This window comes from Typopeltis vanoorti, chromosome 25 (genome assembly GCF_054136105.1).
Source record: "Typopeltis vanoorti isolate ZY-2024b chromosome 25, IOZ_Tvanoo_1.0, whole genome shotgun sequence".
Lineage (NCBI taxonomy): Eukaryota > Metazoa > Arthropoda > Arachnida > Uropygi > Thelyphonidae > Typopeltis > Typopeltis vanoorti.
The window spans coordinates 72830941-72853989 of record NC_143573.1 but is presented as its reverse complement, the minus strand read 5'-3'; the positions used below and the strand labels follow the sequence as shown (position 1 = coordinate 72853989).

Sequence of the window (23049 nt, the reverse complement as noted above, 5' to 3'; positions counted from 1 at the left end):
TGCGGACGTGTGGAGCAATTATAAGTTTCCACATCTTTCCATGTGTTGTTGGCTAGGAGATCCATGATGATTTGGGAGTGGTCCGCCTCCAAATAGTGAGGAATTCTGCCATTGATGACCTCAGTTGTTTCGAGAAGACCGAGGCGAAACAGTCGGACAATAATTAGATGGCTGACTCATCCATCCTGCTTTTGATGGGACTATGTTGCCGTCAAGAAAGCTTCATACCAGGAGGGAGGGGGGGGGCATGCTATGAGCTGTTCTTTGTATAGTGCGAGATCTTCCGTGGTGTTTTTTGTGTAACAGATGAGAGAGAGTGATGCCAGGTCAATCTTATATTTGGATGATGTTGGGTGATATTACGAAAGTTGCAACCAGTGGTCTCAGTTTGAGACTTCTTACTCTCACTCATTCTTTCTTCAAGGAGGAGGTCTTGAAAGGGATTTTAATTCGCTGAAAGTTTTGCAGCTGTTGTGAGTTGCGATAGAAGCGAAAAACGGCTCCAGGTCTGTGATGCCGAAAGATCTTAAACATATACAAGAGAGCGTTGTACGCATTATAGACGAAACTCGTCTTTCGATTTTCAGAACGTACAGCAAATATCTTAATAAATAAGCTCTGAAATGATGGAACGTGTTTTAATAACTTTCTACTCTGATAGAGTAGAAGAAACTGCTTGTTCTCCATTAGCCACTACTCAACTTCAAGTGCATGACATCATTGGTTCGTGAAACACGTGATGTAAACGCGGATGGAGTCCTTGCTTGAAAAGTGTTTAATTGTTTACTGAACATAAACTATTTGATCACATGTTTTCTTTCTCTTTGTTCCAAACAAACTTTCATTTAAACCATTTCGCGTTATTCGGAGTGTCATCAATAAGTGCTTCTGGAACTGACTGCTTTTAAAAAGACTGAAAGATTTAATCTGTGCGTCCTGGATTATTTTCAAAAACCTTAACGAACACGTTAAATCTACAATCGCAAAGGATTGTCTTTTTAAATAACTTAAGAATTACCATAAACCTAATGACAACAGTTCGTTTCTTATTGAGATAATCAGTCAAATGGGTTGTCGTAATGAATCTCCGAGTTTCGCTTTTTGTACCATTCGAAAAACAAAGATTAAAACATATCATACTAATTAGCAATAGTTATTATCTACGTGTGCGCCAGCACATTGAGGATTATAAGAACGTCTTTTGATTTGTAATTTTAGGGTATTATATTTCGGTATTCTAACAGATAAACATCTTCATTTTTTAGTTCTATATATTTCTAATGATTCATTTTTTTATTCTCTTCTATCTAGTTGGGCCGTAAGTTATTACGATTCATTAAACGGATTACTTAATTTGAACAGAGGCCTTTGATGTTGAAATATGAGAAGCTAAACTTGCTTGCTGCTTGTTTTAATGCAATCTAAAATTGCCTAATTGAGCAGAACTGTGCGGCTTAGGAAAGGGGAATCAATCGCGAAGATTGGGGTAAGACAGGGAGCAATTAAATTCAAAATCAGGATTAAAGTACAAGCATCTATATATTATATGTGTGTGTGTGTGTGTGTGTGTGTGTGTGTGTGTGTGTGTGTGTGTGTGTGTGTGTGTGTGTGTGTGTGTGTGTGTGTAGAAGGTTTTTTACCTTGGGTGTATTATACGTTAAAGATACCAAGAAATTTTATATTTGGTTTTAATCCTTTCCCAAGTAAGCAAAACAAGGTTTTGCGCGTGAAATATATATATATATATATATATATATATTCACGTCTGAGCTACTTGTATATAGAGGCTAATGACTTCATATCACTTGCCTTAGTATGTATCCCATAATGAAAGCATACCTCCTTTCGCGCGCAAAACTTTGTTTACTTTGGAAAGATTAAAACCAAGAATAAAATTTCTTGGTATCTTTAATGTATATTACATCCAAGGAAAAAAAATTTCTCTTATCCAGAGATTTTAATCAAGAAGGTCAAGCACCTTTTATCTACTTGTATATAAGATATATATATAATTTCTGCATTACTTCAACTTTGGTATCGACACTGAGGTCGATTAGTACCCTTGGAGGGTAACGGGTAGCAATGCTGTAGCCAATGAAGTTCTAAATGAGGCTCGGCTATTGCCGTTACCCCCTGCCATGATCAGAGCTTTAATAGCTCAATAACACTTTATCTCTCTACAGTGAACGGGGAAGATGAAAAGCACTGTTGCTTCGCCCCTTCAAGCCAGTCCTTATATAAGGACTTTGGTATCTGAAGATCGAGTAGAGTCCTTTTTAGGTCTTCCAGGGTAACAAATGGCAATGCTGTAGCAAAGGAGGTTCGGCTATTGCTGTTACCTTCTTGCCATGATCAGAGCTTTAATAGCTCAATAACATCTTATCTCTCTACATTGTCTTCTACAGATAACGGGGAAGATGAAAAGCATTGTTGCTTCGCCCCTTTAAGCCAGTCCTTATAAGGACTTTGGTATCTGAAGATCTACTCGATCTTCAGATGCTTTTTAGGCCTTCCAGGGTAACAAATGGCAATGCTGTAGCCAATAAAGTTTTAACTGAGGCTCGGCTATTGCCGTTACCCAGCCATGACTAGAGCTTTTAGCTCAATAACATCCACACAGATTTTCTTCATTCAGATGACGGGATAAAGAGTCAAGGACTCAGTCCATTTCCCAGTTCTTTTACGAACTTTGGTATCTCTCTCGGGTCAGGCTCCCACTGAAGAAACCTCAATAAAAGTATCTCTCCTGGCTCTGGATTCCACTGATGAGCTTTTCAGCTGAAGTGGTTGCTTTCCTTGAGATATGAGTGGCTCTGGTCAGTGGTGGGGTGAGCAGAGCTACCACTAAGGGTTCTTCTCAGTGACGGGGTGAGCCTGTCACTGAGTGGGCCGCTGCTGCGGTAAATAATCCTTTGGGTCATGTCATTCATTGTTAAGTAATCTGCGGGATTGTACGAGTTTTTGGAGAGGTATTCCCACACTTAAACATGTCTCCATAAAGGTCGAAACCGGTCTGGGTAGTGGCCCTTCCTATTATGCATTGCATCATACACGGTGGTGTGCTTTGCATTATGGGATACACACTAAGGCAAGTTGATATTAAGTCATCAGCCTCTATATACAAGTAGATGAGACGTGAATATATTTAACGCGCAAATCTTTGTTTTGCTTACTTGGGAAAGGATTAAAACCAAGTATAAAATTCCTGGGTATCTTTAACATATATACATACATACAGAGGAACATAAACTGTTTTGTGTTGCTTTTTCTTATCATTATTCCGTTATCCCTGTACAGCAAGTTGTATATGTCCTGACTCATCGGAAACGGGAGAAAAAGGACGATTGCCTCTGACAAATGAAAACGATGAAATATTAGTCTTTCCTGTAAGATCACAATCGCCCTAATATTGGTCATTTGCCTTCTTTCCCCCAAAGTGAAGTCTGAACCCGAGCACGGTAGTATTACTCTTACAACAGCCTCACCCCTTTATGGTAAACTATACTTTTCGAAGAGTAACAATCAAACCCTTTCAATCATTACGTAATCGGTCTATTTCCTGCTATTTAAATTGTCATAATTATCATAAAATATGAATAATATTGTTTGGTGACGTCATGCAACAATTACGAATGTGTGCCATGTCCTTAATTAATTCTATACTCGTATTTATCGTTGAGTTAATATTCCATATATTATTAACTAGTTGATAAACAGAAGACCAGCGGAGCTGAAAATGTGTCGTTTCATCTTTGGTCGTCACATCTTTTGCCGGATGTATTATCAGTTAATAGCAATAAGTTATTTGTTGCGTTATATCCTGCTGTTTCTTTTCCAGAACAATATAATGAATAACAAACGTTTGATAGCGTAACAATGCCATGTAATAATAAACAGTAATACCACAGCAGGTGGTGTTGTTATACCTGCGTGCTATTTTACATATCATCTACCTACCTGTGATTGCACTGTTGACAGGCGAAACATTCGAGGTGGTACACATTTCCTCGAGCTCTCATAACCATCTCGAAGGCTGGAATGGTTTTGTTGCATGCAGAACAGAGTCCTGTTGTTCCGAATAACCTAAGTCAAACAAAAAAAAAAAAAAAAAAAAAGAGTTTTATTAACAGCTTAAAGAATTTTCAGGCTACATCATGTTTACGTCGTAAATTGAGAACAATGAACTTCAATTTCATTGTTCTAAAGTAAACAATGCAATATTGTTGCATCGTTTAATTTATTGCATTTACTGATTACAAGAAATCATAATACACGTTTTTTGGCTTTTAGATTCAATTCGTTAATACGAATTTTATTTTAGCTCACTTTGTTTGCTTTTAAATTTTACGAGATTCGATGTCACTGATAATTGATTGTTCACTTAACAACTTTCTTTTATGAATATTGAGTTAGATGAGCAATTAGGGACTCGAATAGGCAGAAGATGGCGCCACATGTAACCTTTTATCTATAGAAAAAATATATATTATAAATAATTATTGTATGTTTCGGAATCCGAGTGAAGACTCGAAAGTACAGGGAGCTAATTAATTTATTTAAATGTTACACTTATTACACATAGATAACAATCATTTAAACAAATTTCTTGAGTTAGTGAAGAGAAAGATAAGTACGTTGAGAAAGATATCATTCGGAAAATTCAATTTCTTGTATCTTGTTCATAACTTCCTTTTCATTTACTCCTCGTAAGGTGTTTCTTTCTTCCCATGATGTCCCTATTTGTCTTCGGTTCCATATCGTTGTTGATATTTTGTCTGCTCGTACTTCCATTTATTTACACATGGTGTTTCTATTTGAGTGTGTGTGTGTGTGTGCGCGCACACACACACACACACACACACACACGTACACTCATGTCGCTTAAAGTCACTTTCACCAGCGCAATTTCTTATCCGGGTAATTTATTATTGCGTTTATTTCCTGGTTGTCTTATCTCGACTGTCTGTTGTGGAATTGCCGAGTTCATCAAGCCCCCCCCCCCCCTCAGTGTTTGAATCCATCTGTTTACCACTAGTAGGAGGAGGGGAGGTGAAGAAGAAAAGAGCCACATCGCATTCCTCAAACACACGTCTACAATGTATCGCCATTACCCCGGCGCGTGGATGGAATAAAATAAAACAAGTCATTTATGTTTTCAGTGAGGAAGGATACAGTGGGCATGATTAGGGGATCATTACGGTGCCATTTGGCGCACAGACACAAATTATACGAGACTTCTAATCGACTCTTTAAAGACCGGCATTTTTCTCCGAAGTAATTTACATGTGCGGGGTAGCAAGAAAGAAAGAAAGAAAAAAAAAAAACCCGAACAAGATGAGCATATTTTATATCCCGATAATCAGCCCCAACGAATGCCGAGAGTTAAGCAACTTCTAAATGAGGACCAGTTCGGGCCAATCTCTTCATCTTAACGACAATAGCCTCATTACAGGGCACGGTGTCTTCGTCGTTGAGGAACGCAAAAGGAGACGCCGCGGCCACACATTACGACCACTCCACGTCATAGAGACCTCTAGCGATAAGTCCTCGGTCCTAATCTCTCATGGAAATGAGCCAATTAGCGCTGGCTGTCGCTAGACTATTAGATCATATTACACCAATTAATTAGAAGGACAGGGCCAACTTGGTAATGATGGCCGCAGCAATAATGGCGCCAACAGCTGTCATTCTCTTCCGCGAGCTACTCCGACACCCCGTCATTATGTGTCGCCAACGTGTCAAAGATGAGGAAGGGGGGGGGGGTTGAAGTAGAAAAGATCACCGAATACCGCTCCTAAAAGAACAACCCTAAAAGGACTGCAGAACGGGGGGGGGGGGCGGTAACATAAAATGTAGGAAAGGTAGAGTGCAGATTACTAATTCTTATTGACAGCTGGAAGCATTTACTGTGGTGTCGTAATTAAACCAATTTCCCTGCATGCATGAGGTCATCACACACAAATGAGAAAGAGGAAATGCGTGTATTTTTATATATGCGCATACAAATTATGAACCCATTAACAAGGCGGAAGGAAAGACGCTGCGGGCGTTCAGCCATTTGTTAACATATTAATGAGAAGGGTTTGAGAGTCTTTCGATATTGAAATAACCATAAGTGATTCTTTTTTTTTTTTTTTTTTAAGGGCACTAACAAGGGTGATTTTTGCAAGAAAGGCAAGTATGCCTAGGCGCCAAGTACTTACATGCGTTGTTATTTCGGATGGGAAACTATTAGTTGTTCTAAATGATGGCGAAGTTTGAACAAAAATGTTTTGTTCGTTTTACAACAATGTGAAGAAAGCACTTATTATAAATTCATTGTTAGAGAATTGAGAGCTTTGATTGTTTATAAACTCTATGTAATTGTAGTATGATATGAATAAGAGTGACGCAACAATTGCACGTGTTTTAACAATGTTATTTCTCTGACACTGTTGCATGCGAAAAATGCAATTCATCGAGGGAAAGTAGGGCGTTTGATAATTAGTGTTTAGGATGAACAGTTTAGAATTATGTCGTGAAAAAATCCTAAGGACAATTTTTTAATCTTGAAGATTGGACCCCCCCCTAGTTAATTTGGTTGAACGCATGCAACTTTTTTTTTTTGTGACTCCCACCCACAATAGGTTACAAACCTATAGCACATTAATATCGTGGGTTTATGAAGGAAGATTTTCTATTTTTTTTATAATTTAAAAATTACATACGAGAACTTTAAGTCACTCCAGTACTCCAACAAGCTGGGAAGTAGTGTCACACCGGGCGATGAAATTCATCTCCCACTTAAAGACAATCACAAACATCCATGTTCATGGCACGTGACCAACCAGACTGGGAGAAAAAAAAAATCTAAAACTGTCCAATTTATCTCTGAAAGTAATGTTTATAATTAAAATGCTTCTGTTTGTCCCTGGGTAACCGCTAATATGTATTCTTACTAGCAAAACTATACAAAGTTGATGGAGCCTCAGCTCATTTAGTTTCCTCTTCCATTATTTAAAAAAAAATAAAGTAAAATAAAAATTGACTGCTTTTTAGACTAATGGTTCTTGGAGTACTTTTTTACTTAATTTCTTTAAGATGTTTGTGTTAAAATGATCCATCAGGTGCCATCTTAAGTCTCAGCTAACGCAAATTCCCATCCATGTGTGACTTAATGGATTCGAACTATTGGGAAGTTGCAAAATGTTTGTGATGTCATATCCAACGAAGTTAGGAGACCCTCTGAGTAGGTTTAATAGCTTTTCAGAGGCCCTTGTAATAATGTGAGGCCGTAAGCTGTAGTAGCTTGTCTAGATTATGCGTAAATCTGGCCATGATCTGTGTGTTTATATCGTAAACAAACAGAGTAGACTTGAAATTATATTCTTGTTTTAATCCTTTACCCAAGCTTTGGCAAACAGTTTGCGCATGAAGTGTCTTTTACAACAGTGAAAACAGCGATTTCACAAAAACAACAACAAAGCTTAGTATTTCATAATACATATCATAACTTCCTTTCGAAGATGTGTATTGCTGTGTATTATGGGAAGGGTCACTACCCAAATCGCTTTAGACGTTCATTGAGGTCTCATCAGTGGAAGCTAGATCTGCTCTTATTTTTGAAATTTCAAAAAAAAAAAAAAAAAAAAAAAAACGAAAGAAGAAAAAGAGAAAAAATCTACATCCCCACGATAGCGTTCTCTGTGAAAACGGGGACGAGATCCACCAGATCAAAACGCTGAATCCAAACTATTGCAGACGGTTCAAAATTTTGATGATGCTATACTCAGCAGGTGTGTATTTACGTTATAAACAAGCGAAGACCGATCGTCACACTGGGTTATCCGAATACTTAAATAGGCAGAAACCACGTGACATTTCACAAACAGAAGAAAAATTGGCGCCTTTTGTGCAAAGAAATTTCCGTTGCTTCAATGTAGATCGATGTAGACAACAAAAGAAATTTACTTCTTCGAAAACTCGGAGAATCGTTGACTTGAAAACTGCAAACGTTTTTCTTCAGAACAAACTAAACGAATAGGGAAAAAAAAAAAGGTTAGAAATACACCCCCTTTTAGATTAATTCCAGGATTTATGAACTACTCTAGACGCGATAGGATTCGAAAATCCTTTTCATCTGTTTGCAGTTCTTATTCGGAAAGCCTTCTAACGTCATTGCCCCCCCTCGCACTACCTCGACAACAAGTATTCCATCTGCACACCTAATACTGGGAGAACGGTGACGCTTACGAACACACCAATATTTCCCAAAGCTTCCTCTTTTATCACTAGGAGCTTCGTAACCCCCCCCCATTTCCCCCCTATTAGACGTTTAATTTCCACCAGAACACTCCTGTCCTTTATCACCTGCGACACTACATCCCATCGTGGACACGATGGAATATTGCGTGGTTTTAAAACCTCATCTTCAAGGAGGTAGAAAGGGGATGAAGGGGGGGGGGTGCGTGGAGGGGGGGGGAGCTCGAATTTTCATCTGACTCCGATGACCGCTTATACAATGATTGCTCCATGGAAAGTTCGGCGCCCGAGGCGGGAACCTGGTGTGCGGCAATCACTCCGTGTCGCGATAAAATAGTGCCGGGGAATGAAAGCTTTGCACGCGTTTATTGGTCTGCTGCGGTCTTATACGAAGGGTCTCGAGCGAGTGATTTCAGCCGTAATACCCCATCCGAAATGGACAGCGGCAGGGAAATTGGAAATAAGAATGCAAGGGTTTAGCAGTAGCACCGTTCAAAATCCCCCATCGTGATTTCTTGCCTCAGGGGTGCTTCTCCCCCCCCCCCCCATACTCCAGTTCTAAAAGTATATGCGTTCTCTTTTTACCTCCCCGCTCTTATTCCATCCCCTCTTGTTCGCTTCTCGTAGGCTACAAAACGTGATAATGATGAAGGACGCTGTGTAGAGCGGCGACACAGCCATGAAATCGGAGGATGTTTATTCAGAAATTTTAGGACCTTTCAGGTACGAAATGGGAATTCACAGTTTACTGTTATGGCAACAAACCACAGAATCGACTACTAAAGGAATTATTTCATCGAAGTCCTTTTTTCAGGGCACGAATATTTGCTTTTTAAAGGGCGCTATTGCCAAGCAACAATCGTAAAATAGACCATTTGCCTAAAACATGTTTAGCCGGCATTGGTGCTAAAAAAAAAGATTTTAGCTCATTGTGATAACATTTTCCAAAAGGTTTGCATTTTTACAAGTATTAGATTTTTACGTTTGTTGTCCGAAATGGCCAAAATAAACACATTTTATAAACAAGAGACTTGCTTGGGAAATTGAACCGTTTTGTGATGTCTTAATCTATAATACTTGAGGATCTTGCCCGACCAGCTAAAACAAACAGGGAAATAAAAAAACAAAGTTTCGGAGAAATATAATCTTTCTAACCCGTCTTTATTTGAGTCTTCTTTATGAAGACATACGCAGTCATAGGATCTGCAGAAAATTTTCCGCGGGAGGGGGGGAGCTTGGAGACAATTATATCAATCAATTTTTATTTAATAATTTAATTTTTTCTTTCACAAGTAGACCCCGGGGGGAGTGCCCGGTTTGCCACCTCCCTCTGCGAACGCCCATGTACGCAGTTCAATTTTAGTCCTACCTCATCAGGTATACGATAGGTGTTTCTATAACTTGCAGATTGCTTACTTCAAATGGGCATTCTTTGCTGTTAAATCCAAGATTTGACCCATTTTTTGGGGCAAAATTTCAACTGTCGGCAAAATGTTATGGCCTTCGGTTCCTGGAAGAATTACTGCACCAACCAATGCTACAGCATCGGCAGTGAAGCAACGACAAATTCTCTCTTTCGTGATCGAAACTCACTGTCAATCACATTGATAAGAACTAAAGCCCATAATCAATTCTCGTAGTAAAACTCCCGAGTGAATGAACTTATGGACAAAGTATATGCATTAAAATGAATCGTATACTTTATTCTCGGAGGTAGTCGGATACTAACATGTGGACTGACCTTCGATCTTATTGACAGCAGTTGCCCTCTACGAAACACTGACAATGTTTCGTTAATGACAGCAGGCAACTAAAATTTCGGAGAATACCATTTTTAATGCAGTTGCGATTCTGATAATGACGGCGTATATTGATTTCGTTCTGATTTGGTGTTTCAACTAACCCCACTTCAAAATACATCCCTCATGAAATATACGTCTTGAGCTGCAAATGCATTCTTGGTCGCGACACTTCTGAATTTTTTTTTTGTTTCTTTATTCTTGTATTAACTTCAATTCTTGGTCTTTTCCCAACATCGAAAATACATACTTTGATGTACAAAATGACAGATCAGAATTCTGTGAGCTCCTTAGCAAGATACATTCTAGACTTGGGTGGTGATATGTAGTGCTCCAGCACGTTTGCTTTTTCTTATCACAGGTTTTACTAGTCTCAATCATCATCTTTTATCGATACTGTTGAGGGTATTATTATAAAAAAAAAAAAAATCAACAGTTTCTTCATACATCCCTGTAGACATTAAAATTGCGTTTTAGATGCGCTATATTATTTTTGATTTAATTTATATGAAGATCGTAGGGAGTGAGTAAACTCTCTACTAAAACTGTAAACCATTTAATGACATGACTTCGGTAGAAGAAGAATTGATGGACGTACAGAAGGGATGGTTACTCGAAATTTGACCGAAGTACTAGGAGTGTCATACGAGTGTATTATGGTGTTAACTGAGTATGCCCTTTAGGCCAAATCTGCGTATTTCGGGGAATAAAAATCATCGAAACCTTCATAAATTTTAAACTAAGATATGGGCTGACCATATCATGAAACCAAAATGTTGCTGGCTGATCTCATGAAATCATTATCGGGGATCGTGATTTCATGAGATCAGCCAGCAACATTTTGGTTCTTGTCTATATTTATTCCTAATATCTTGCATTTCTCACATAAGTGATCGAGTTAAGTGAAACAAAGTGCAAAAAGCGACGAAGCACCGAAATATAATTTGAGGTCGCCGAAATCAACTTATATTGAAAGATGAAATAACGTGCGACCCTATGAAACTAGGACGTAATCAAAGTCCAGTTTATCTGATATACGCATTTTTTCTATAACAAATAGGGAAAGGGTGAATTGGGGATGTTTATTTGTTGTGAGTGGCGAGGAGGGAGTACGTAACTTCGGATTTTACATGGATGTGAAAGAAAAGCAGCAAACTCTTCCACATCTGACTTTTGGGATAGCAAGCCGACAGATTATTGAGATTTCGGATTTATGAGAGAGATTACTTACTGAGTTGAGACACAACTTTTTGAAGATGGCTGCATATCGAGTCCACCTTGGTGCATTTAAATGATGCTTACTAAAAACAGGGTTAAGACCATTTGATTGAAGCCTTTTCAGGATTTCTTGCTCACCTAACAGCTACTTTGGGGTTCACTTCATTTGGCAGAGTGTTGTAAGCTTCCAGCTGGTATATTATGCAATGGATTGGCCACTACAATTGGATTAAACGCGATGACTCTTTGGGGAAAGTAGTCATTATGACAGCATTTGTGCTTATCCACCTTTGCCATGAGTTATCTGTGTTGCATTACTTCAGACATGATTAAAATATTGATAGTAGGAATTTGATATTTTCTTCCATTCATCTTTCTAAGGATTAATTTGGCTTCACCTTGCATTTTGAGTCGACCTCTAGATTACCTGAAATGATGTCCAAGATCCCGTGTTAAAATCCAGTGGTTCATTTGATTTAATCTAAAACTGAATTTTTTTTTTGCTATATTTTAATAACCGTGATAAATATTGGATTTCATTTAAACTGTCCTTGCATCGCAAGCATCTTCAGATGAATACAGAAAATCCTAGCCTAATAAGTTCGATGGCATCTTGTGGAGGAGATTTTTAAATGGAAAAATAATGTATTTATATCAATATTACAAATGTAGTTCCTGTAGTAAAAAAAAAAAAAAAAAAAAAAAAAAAAAAAAAAAAAATCAAACTTGCCAATTACGTCATTTTGTCTTTATTGTTAACCTCCAACAAGGGATGTTTGTAAGAGGAAAAGCTTAGGTGAAACATGTGGCCAATACTTTTAAAGATATAATGCTACCCCCCGTATATGAAATTTTAGGTTTCATAATCAGTTCAAGTCAAATGAATGTCTTGTTTGAAATTAGGCACAGCGATGTCCGTTTAACTGTGTTGAGGCTTTGGACTTTTGATCGCTGATTCATTGTTGCATTTTTTTTTTTTTTTTTTTTTACTTTAATTCGCACGTTCCACTGGTATTCTCGCTCTAATAGTCTTCTGAGGTAGCTTTAGCAGTGCAAAAGTTAATACTCCCAAAGCGATTATAAAAGTCCTTAATGACCATTACCGTAAGGATCCAGGTGGTCCTTTCTTCTTTGCCCGACAGGCATCATTTCCACCGTTTCCTTAAGTTTTGATTTCAGTCACGAAGTGTTTTATCGCTTTCGTTGTTTAACTAAGCTTTGTGACTGGCAAAGGATGACGAGCTCTGTGATGTGGATAATTCAAAGTTTTAAGGATGGAGGCGACAAATTATTAGTTTTGTATTGAAATTTCATGAGGAAAATATAAATTTTTTCATGAAAAATATTGCGCATAAAAGTTTTCGTAAAAAAATATTGTTCGTATAATTTTTTCATGAAAAAATATTGTTCTCATTGCGCTGAACATTAAAATGCGAATTACCGAACTTTTAAAGGGTGAAACAACCGAAAGGAAAAAAAAAATTAAATACGAAACAAAGGCTTGATGTTGCATACAACATGTCGATTCTCCGTGTTCTTCATCCCACAATTTAAGGTCGATCAGTTCGAGTGATCGGTAATTTGTTTTAGGTCAAATATTCGTTGTTGTAGAAAGCTACATTTTCATAAATGGACATTCTTTTGAAGATCCATTTATGAAAATGTAGCTTTCATGTTTTTATTTAATGTTGTTTATTGCTCATGAAAAGGTTTACGAAAATATATTATGAAATAATAAAGATTATCAATGTAAATTAGATAATGAAGATATTGTCCAGAGTTTGCTCATATCTATTCAAGGTATATCTGCACTATCCTATTCCTTAACCCTGAGGAGATCGCAGTCGAAAAAATTGCAGCGTAGGTCGCGTATATCTGAGAAATACGTTCATTACTAGTATGTGCTAAAATGCGATCAAAAAAAACCGCAGATATAATACACGATGGTTTATTTATTTTCTTGAACCGAACAAATGCCTACGAAAATCATAAGAATATAACATCAGTAAGAAGCCAGAAGAGACATCCTTACGACGCCATAGTGGATTTTTCTTTGCGCAATTATTTTATTCGTAAAGAATAAATTCGCTCAAATGAACATTCAAATGCGAATTACCAAACTTTTAAAGGCTGAAACAACCGAAAGAAAGAAAAAATAAAAAAAAAAACATATTCAGATGCATTTGAAGTCTATCGTGCCACCAAGCATTTATGAGAAAAACAAATAAATGCATGCACATTGCCAAGAAACTCACACTTAAGTGTCTGATTCATATGATGGAATTCTAAGGAGGCTTGAATCCATAAAATCGCTCGGAAATATTTTATGTTTTATTTTAACGGGGAATGCAAGAAAAGTAACTTTAGATCTTTTTACGATCGCTTTGACTTTTTCTCTTGCAACGAAAGAAAGAAATCCTGGTGTGTCTTCAGTCCAATTTCTCCTCTCTCCAGCAAAGGCATTAAGATTGATCTAAGCATGGCGGCCGTCAAATGGCACACGACAACAAACAATCCGAGCACGTCTCCTCCCTCAGCATCACGGAGCGGCAGCCGGCATCTTCTTCCGTCCTCGGGACGAAGCTGTGCATACAAACGTCTCATTTACAAACAAACGATTGATTAGGCCGTAGATCGTCTACCAGGACGTCCCGAGGCGTTCCTCCAGGGCTCAGAGCGCGACTCGCTAGTGATCAACGGACGGACGGGGCCCCATGATACCAGCTACTATTGCTCACCACCCTAATGGCTGTCTGGGGGCTCTTCTAAGTGTCGTCTGCATGCTACACGTGCGGCCACGCAGTACGTAATGTGGGCGAGATTGTAATGTGCCGTGTCCTCTCGGCGGTGGTAGGTCATAAGTTACTGGCTGCCGTAATGCTGTAAGTGGCTCAATTATGGTAGGGGGAGAGGGGGAAATGATGAGCACTATTACAGGAAATGTCCGTACCTCCCCGAATCCCCTCTATTTTACATGTTAACGTGCCCATATAAATTACCCCTACTTGCTGACTGTTAGACTTTCTCAGTTATTTGATGTCGTTATCTTCAACCATCTTCTTTAAGCGGGTCACGTTCTTTGCTCAGCGGCCTCACCTACCAATGGACATGGGAAAAAAATAAAGAAAGAAAGAAAAAGGAACTGGAGATAATGGCGATGAACTCTATCTTATATCGTAACGAAAATTGCTGTTTGAAACTGATTGGTAAATCTGGCGATAAACATTCCGAACTTCAACATCCCTGACGAAACAAGAGGACGTCATTCCTAATGTAATGGAGGAACAGAAGTAAATAAAAAAATAATTAAATCGAGAAGAGAAACCAAGCTGAAATTGTAATCTTAAAAAGAAATTTAAATACGGTTATTTATCTCGAGTTTCTTTAACTCCTACAATCAAAATCCATTGAGCCACCGTTCTATTAAATATTTCCATCTTATCAGTCTTTTAAATGACTTGGTCAGAAAGCTTCGTCCGCCATCATTCCAATGCGTTGCCAACTGTGATTGTTGTCATCAGATTTAGCTGCTTTGTTTTCTGCCGAAACAGAATGTTTCAGCCCCATCTCGAAAAGACCTTTTTCACTATCACCGCGACGTGCAAGTATTCCCGATGCTCTCTGAAAACGTATGATTGAATACACAAATAAGATCATCACACGAAGAAATGGGGATCTCCGAAATGGTGTTGGAGAAACTCGCTTTCAATTCTTCGTCTTTTTCAAAGGAACTGCTGAAACTACAATCAACTTTACCAACACCGTTGGTAAAGTTGATGAGTCATTTCTGACCCAGCAACATTTCTGTTGCTGGATCCAGCAACAGCAACACTAGCGAAAGAAGAAACATCACGTTGCTTTTAACCCACTTGAAAACATGGGTGGCTAATGATGTACCCACAATTCTAGCCAACAGACGAAATGTGGTCGAAAAGGTTTCAGACTGGAATCATCAGAAATGTTTCAAGACGTCATCATATCCACTTGCATTCATCATCGTATTAACTTTTTTTACCTGATGCCTGAACGATTTCGATTCGGGCATTGGTTTTCTTGAATTGTTGCCATTTAAACAAGTCCGAGAATAAATCATTTAACTTTTTGAGAAACTTGATGGACGCGCTAAAGAGTTGTGAAATGCTTAAAGCAGCGTCAACAACTGTTTTCGTGGATCTAAGTTTTTCTGGTCGAAAAGTCTTCATATAAAATCTTTAAGACCATCCAATCTCCGCATATGAGTACATAATTGTAGAGTTCGAGGGAAAAAAAACAGCGGAATAGCCGAAGAGAGGGTTTCAATTTAAGAGGGGAATTCATCAAACCTTATTACAAAAGATTAGAAAAACATCTCGTGCATTATCTCATGAATGTGGTATATTTATAAAAAGTAAGGTTAGAACCGATTTTCCTAGGATGGAAATTTGATCCTGCTAACACCATTTATAAGGCAAGAAAATCATCCACGTCAAGAGTGTGAAGAATTAGAGGTTTGTTGTTAAATGTTAGTGAAGTTAACAAGAATATCCTTTCTCCACTGGAGCATAGTACAGGGATAAGCATTTGAGGAAACGGTGCCAGAGAGACGTCAGATGTTTTTATTTGTATAGTGAGGTGATTAGCAAATAACTCAAATCGACGTCTACTGCAATCAGTCTATTTTCAGAGAGAAAAACTGACTGAGCTCTTTGCAAATGGTAAGAAGAGACTTAAAAAGAGTCGCTGAGTCCTAAAAGGATAATACTTTATATCTTTAGCAAGGCATTTGTGGATCGCTGTTATCTTGCATGTTATCTTAAAACCAAACTGATCTCCACGATCATCGGAACTAATCATGGGATTAGTTTGTAATACTTCATCAGATGCTCATCTGAACAAGCGGTATCTATTCGCATTTAATCACACGAATCCCCTCAAATAAGGAACTTTTCTTATTACAACTCCAGGGAAGGGGGGCGTGTCCATAGCGCAATCAGTAATGACAATGCTTGAATGTTAATAACCTGTTCGGATCCCGTTTAAACATGAACAGCCCAAACTAGACAAACCCGTCATAGAACACACTTAATTAACAGACACAATACAGTAGTCTCAGTCTATTTTCATGTACGTAGTCTGGAGTGAGCGAGTATGTTCATTGCATCTTGTCATTGCGCGCGCAAAAAAAAGGGGGGGGGGCGGAAGCACATTACGATCTTCGATATTTCCAAATACAACATTCCTGCCTACATCATTTATGCTGAGTATTTGAAACTTGATCTGCTTTTTGATTTTTGTAATTATTTTCCGTTTAGAATAGTCTTGGAATAAATTATCTCAAGAAAGGAAGTCTTTTACTTCCCGAAAAGATAATATTCAAATCAAACCCACTCCACAGCGGTGGAGTTTTTGAAGTTGCACCGAGAAATACTTGCTCAGTCTCACTCCTTAATGATGTTTCTATTAAATCTCCGTATTAAACAAAATGAAACATGATGAATTACTTTTATATTGTCTTAATTGCGTTTTGAGCGCTTTTTTTATGAATTAAAAAAAAAAAAGAATACGACTCAAGTTAAATATCGGCATCATCTTGCAAGAAACCCAGGCAAAACTTTAAAAAAAATTCATTATTTTCTATTCCCTCGACAGCTTGAGAAAGATTATTAGGGTTATATAAAAGAAAGTCGTTTTGGATCATCAGTTGGCAGACAGGCAAATATTTGGCCTCTTTCCTCAAAATGTCGTGTGGCAAGTACTAGCGTTGGCAATGCATTTACACGCAATTTCCAGTAAGAAGAATTATGGCAGGCAAATGGTTTCAATTTTTGTTGCGATCACCAAATATCTTATTCAAATAATTCACCAGAATGACCAAGATGTTTCCCTCTCGTGTCTCTCCTAGATGCAATTCAGATCGCAGTTATGTACACCTTTGCTATTCCTGACAACTGCGGGAGGAGTCCCAAAGTATCTCCTCCTCGTGGCATTTTCTACTATAACAAGGCCAACCAAGGATAGTTGTCTATCCTTGGTTGGCTAAGACCAAGGATAGTTGACCCTATTATAGTGACAAAACAATCAGTAGCGTTTCCTCTTCCTTCATTTGGCACATTATTGTTATTTATCCTCCAAATTTTAACTTGTTCTAAAGGCATTAGCGATATTATTCAGGAAGGCAGAGGATCATAATTATTTCTTTCGATTTGCTTCCTTTGTTTTAGTTCAAGTTCAGGAAGGCAGTTCATAATCGAAATCAAACTCCATTTTGAGCATAAAGAGTGAGCTCGAACTATAGCTGTGAGTTTGAATCGAAGCGTGGAGACGGATGTCGGAATGAATTTGGCGATAGATGAAATTCGCGTACCACCAAAGCAAGCTGATGAAATCATCACCCTCTTATTGTAGACCTGAAGAGACTCAAAACTTTCCAAGTTCGGTTTCTAGAGCAGTGCTTCCCAAACTTATGGATGTAAAGGCCCCCTTTGAAAAAATTTAAATATTTAACGCCCCCCCCCCATCGAAACAAAAATCGTAATATAGACATATATTATTAGAATATTTATTGTATTTATATTCAAGATTTTGCTTTTATAAGCTTTTTTTTTTTTGCTTCTTCTCAATACCTTTGAAATGAAACTTATATAAATAAACAGATATTTACTAATATTCATTAAGCCTTTCGAAATACGCAGGAAGCAAAATTTGTGAACCAATACCAATTTGTGATTTTTTACATTAAAATATAAAAAATAACAAAAAAGAAATAATAAAAATTAAATACGTTTATTTTAAGATTAAAAAAAAAACTACTTAGTCTTAAAACATTTTAAATTTGTTTTCATTATTTCACGCCTCCCCTCAACAAAACTTAAATCCCCCAAGGGGGCCGCGGCCCACAGTTTGAGAAGCGCTGTTCTAGAGCATAGACTACCCATGATTTTAATACGAATGTACTTAAGGGTTCACGGTCTTTCGGTGTGTGTGTGTGGGGATTGTAATGAACAAAATTACACGCAAGTCCAGCAATTACCTATTACCTCGCTCTTCGTGGCCTAATATATTTATGCACCTGTGAATGTGTGTTCTCGACGATCTGGTTTACGACAGAAAAGCTTTGGTACCCCCATCACGAGGTCACAAAACCAGGTATCTTATCAGTAGCTCTCAACACCCCACTTCATAACTAGTCGCTCTCTCCTATGATGCCTTCTTATATTCGTTTATTTCACTATTAGCTAACTGCATCTTGGAAATTAGGCCATAATCAGCCTGTCCTATACAGTATCCTCCGTAGCTCGTGCATTACGAAAGATTCTTTGGAGAGATCTGTGTCTCTCCAAACATCGTAATCTTAGTTGCTTCTTTTTTATTCTGGAGATTCTTAATCATTATTTTTTTCTATTACTGATTTCATAACAAAACAACTTACTAGAAATAACTTGGATTTCTTAATTATAAATGCAAAGTCACGTCCTCTGAATGACTGTTTTTATTTTAATCCAGTTTCTTACACCAGCTTCGAAATTTCCAGTCGCAATAACCCAATTAATCAACAGTAAACATCTTAAAAGAGTATGGAAATAGAAATCGCGTGTTTACAACAGTGAGAATCTCAGTATTCAACTAATGCATTCTGTATATCAAAACCGAATCGATTTTGCAGCAGCCCGATCCTTCCTTTTGTGCCCAAGATCATTTATGTAACCTCATTCCAGTAGACAGTTGTTTATCTACGATAAATAATTCTAAGCAATCAACTGGTATGCGCCATCCAATATTCTCGCCCCCTCCTCCCCTACCACCATTCCCAGTACAGAAATACAAATACGAGGAGAATGTTTCTTAGAATAGTTAATAGATTCGCTACCAAATATTTTGCCACTATTAATTATTCCAATGTTCGCTCGTGTATTACGCGAGCGAGTGTGCTACGAGCGTGCTTATATGGCAAGCACGTTGTACAACACCTCGTTTTCATTGTTACACAGCGCAGACTACGTGAAACGTATTTAGCGCTTTGCCATGTATTTAGATATCAAGCTAATTAACTACAAACTACCTAGTCCGCTCCTATTTCTTGGGATGATATATCTCTCTTAATTTCAGAACGCTGCCGTAGTCCGCAGTTAATAATGTACATTCGCCCTCGGCCGCAGCCTTTGTCGCTTCCTGCTGCTTACCAGCCAGACTTCCAGAAATTGAAATAATGCCATTTTATATGGTCGTCATAGAAGGCATATCTCTCGTGCCTTTAGCATCACGCACACTTGAGATGAACGGGGTACAGAGAACAGCCAGTCGGCCTCCATAAAATCTCCGAGAAAGACGGGAAAATCTTATAAATGGACAATTTAACGAGTCCTGAGCCCCCTTTCTGAACAAGAGCAGCTTCATCGTCTGTTTGTGTTGTAAGTTTAGTGCTTAATTTCATCGTCGTCCTTTCTGCATTTAATTATGGAAGATTAAACAGGAGTCTCTCTTAATGCTTTAATTAATTACGTAATTCCTTCCCAACAGACTTCCCAACTATTCGTAGCCCGGCCTTAATGGACGCATTTTCAATAGCTGGAGCTAGTTGGGTCCCGCGTCACAAAACCTGCCTCTAATTTACAGTGCAGCCCACGGTAAATGTCCAAACTCTCGCGTGTCATCTTCTGCACTTAAGGAATTGAGAGCTTCCTTTAAGACGGCGTTGCCTTACTTGAAAGGGGCGGGAAGATGAGGAAGAGAAAAGGGAGAGTTCGGGGGGGGGAGGGGAGGGGACAGGGTGGCGGCGAAAAGAGAAAAGCTGTTTTCCGAAAACCCTTATTTTAAAACCGTCGGCTAACGCACAGACACAAACTCCGTCAAACTTATAAATCTCGCAGTTTTAATACCCACAAAACTTACTGTTTAGGAATAATGTGAAATTTGGCAATGTCCGGCCATCTATTTTTTATTTTTAATCATTCTGTAGTCTAATTTAAGGCTTCGATAAGATGGTTCGCATAAACATAGTTCCAGTAATTGAAGCTTTATCGCCCGATAGTGAAAAATCATTATCACGTGCCTGCCCACGTTAAAATGCCAATATCACAGAAATAATCGATGGCTTCGAACCATTGCGGGTTTATATTTAAAGTCGAAATAAAATATTTTTTATTCCTGGTGGGAATGTCATGATAAGTAATACCGAGTTCATTGATGGAAGCTTTTTAAGAGTAGTTATTATTCGAAGCCACGAGAATGACTTGGAAATAAATTTCATTAAAATATTTTTATTATTACGTAACACTTCCAGAGAGTCCAAACACTCATCGAGGGAGGGTATCTACTCTACACCTCTCCGTCTCCACCAACTAAACAAATACCTTCATCTACACCAGTGCTTCCCAAACTGTGGGCCGCGACCCCCTTGGGGGGACGTAAGTTTTGTTGAGGGGGGGCGTGAAATAATGAAAACAAATTTAAAATGTTTTAATACTAATTAGTTCTTTTTTTATCTTAAAAGAAACGCATTTAATTTTTATTATTTCTGTTTTGTTATTTTTTATATTTTAATGGAAAAAATCACACATTGGTGTTGGTTCACAAATTTTGTTTCCTGCGTATTTCGGATTAATGAATATTAGTGAACATATGCTTATTCATATAAGTCTCATTTCAAAGGTATTGATAAGAAACACAAAAAAAAGCTTACAAACGCAAAATCTTGAATATAAATTGCATTGAATATAAATACAATAGCTATTATAATAATATATGCCACGATATTACGATTTTTTTTTTTTTTTGATGGGGAGCCGTGAAATATTTAAATTTTTACAAAGGGGGCCTTTACATCCATAAGTTTGGGAAGCACTGATCTACACGATTGCCGACTACCACCACTAGTATTTTCACAGACAATCACAAACATCCATGCCCACGGTGGGATTCGAATTCGCAGCCTTTTGGCTGGAGAGCGGACAAGCTAACCACTCGGCCACCCAGGCCGGCTTAAATAAAAATAAAAGCACAATGAGATTTCCTTGATCAGTAGGACCATTTTTATATTAACTGTATATCAAGGTAAGTAACAGTTCATGATAGTATTCTGCAAGACTGGTTTTATTGCGGTAGAAAAAGATATAAAAGTCAACCAATACTTACTAATTAGTAATCTCTAGAGACAAAGCATATTTTCAAGCCAATTCAGGTCTCCAGTATGTGGTCTTGCACCAGACATTTTTTTTCTCTGATTTTAAAAATGTTCCATACTTTTTTTAGAGTAAGATTTTGAAAACGGAAAATTTATTGTTTTATAGCTGATTGCTTTAAAAACTTTTTAAACTTTTTTTTTTGCGATTTTGAGTGCGGGTTGATATCTTATGTTTTTTTTTTTTTTATGCGAGGTTACGTACAATAAACCAGTTTACTTCCAGGTTTCAGCCTCGCTTAGTTATAAGAAATCGTTCTCTATTCTAGTAGAAAAATTTTAAAATCTCGTAATTACTTTAAAACGCTATCTCGGTTAACTGCGTGTGTTCTTTTAGCCGGTGTGTCTGGCTTACGGAATTGGAAATTCTACAGCTTATGAGAACGGGTAATTTACCTTCGAAAAAAGACTATAAAAGTCCTTTGCGTTTTTAGATGGGATCGAACCCAGGTCTTTCTAACTAAAGTTGGATACCAATGGAGCTACGGATGCTGTAATATACATTAGGATAGCATAAATCAAATGAACTGACACATTAAGTTATACGTGTTTATAAATTAATTAATCTCAGTAATTTAATCATCAAAGATCCTTATTCGGAATATTTAATCGGCTGATTAATACGAAGAATTCGCTGAGATAAATCAGATGTTGATATACGGCAATCAGTAGCCTTTTTGATCAGTCATATTTCTATTCTCTTTATTCTAGCACCGCTTCTAAGTTATTTTGAGACAACTTGATATGCTAACAGGCGCATTTCTACTCGACGTTAATGTAGGCTGTCCTTTTTCCCCCCTTTTATTCAGTTCGAGCTTCCACTTTGCTTTAAAAGCTGCATTAAGCAAATGTTTGTCACTCTGCCTGATATTCATCTTGAAGTATTCTCCTTGGCTTCAGATCAACAATTAATGGTTGCTGTCTAATCTGAAGCCGGCCAAGCAATTCTCTAATTGGGAAGTTTATGAAATTAAAATTAAACATTATCCTACTGATGGAGGAAGTACGACAACACTATAAATTTTAGAACGAAAGAGATTACAGTTCGAATACGAAATCTTTCGCGAATTCTGTTTGAAGAGAGAGAGAGAGATCGTGTCGATGGATTTGAAAGGTAAACTTCACTTTGTATAATTTATCACACGGACTTAGGGTTTTCTACAAACTACTCGTACTACTTAAGATTTCAGAGACATCCCTTAAGCTGTTCCGCAATAATTAGATCGAAATCTTAATAAGTCTGAGGTATAGCTGTAGAATGCGGTCCTCGTATAGACAGCATTAGACAACGATAGACCATATAACATAAGGCTAGGAGCTACCCTCTTCCTCAGCAAGACTTCTGTCTTGCTGAGGAAGAGGATAGCTTCTCGAGGATTCCTGTGCATTGTTTCTCTGAGCTAAAAAACAGTCAGTGAGAGTTTACTGGATTCATTCATGACTTAATGTCTTCGCCTAGGTTCGAAGCGATTCCTTTTGCCATTGGTTTATGATAAAATGTTAGTCTCATGTAAATGTTCAACTAAGATTACGTTATTTTTTAGGTGAAAAAAAAGTTTTTTGAAACCTACGTAATTTATGGACAACATTTAGATGCAACAAAGGTTGCTGAAGTATCAGCAACAAAGGTTCAAC

General features: G+C 37.8%; 1 protein-coding gene across 4 annotated transcripts in view; it reads right to left on the bottom strand.

The window, feature by feature from the left end:
* Positions 1-23049, bottom strand: part of LOC150092847 (LIM domain only protein 3-like) — a 212168-nt gene that overhangs the window by 11983 nt on the left and 177136 nt on the right. For all 4 annotated transcript variants that reach the window (XM_090414552.1, XM_090414554.1, XM_090414553.1 and 1 more), the window contains exon 4: positions 3958-4083. In XM_090414552.1, the coding sequence (XP_090270678.1) occupies positions 3958-4083 (126 nt within the window). The remainder of the gene's footprint in view (positions 1-3957; positions 4084-23049) is intronic.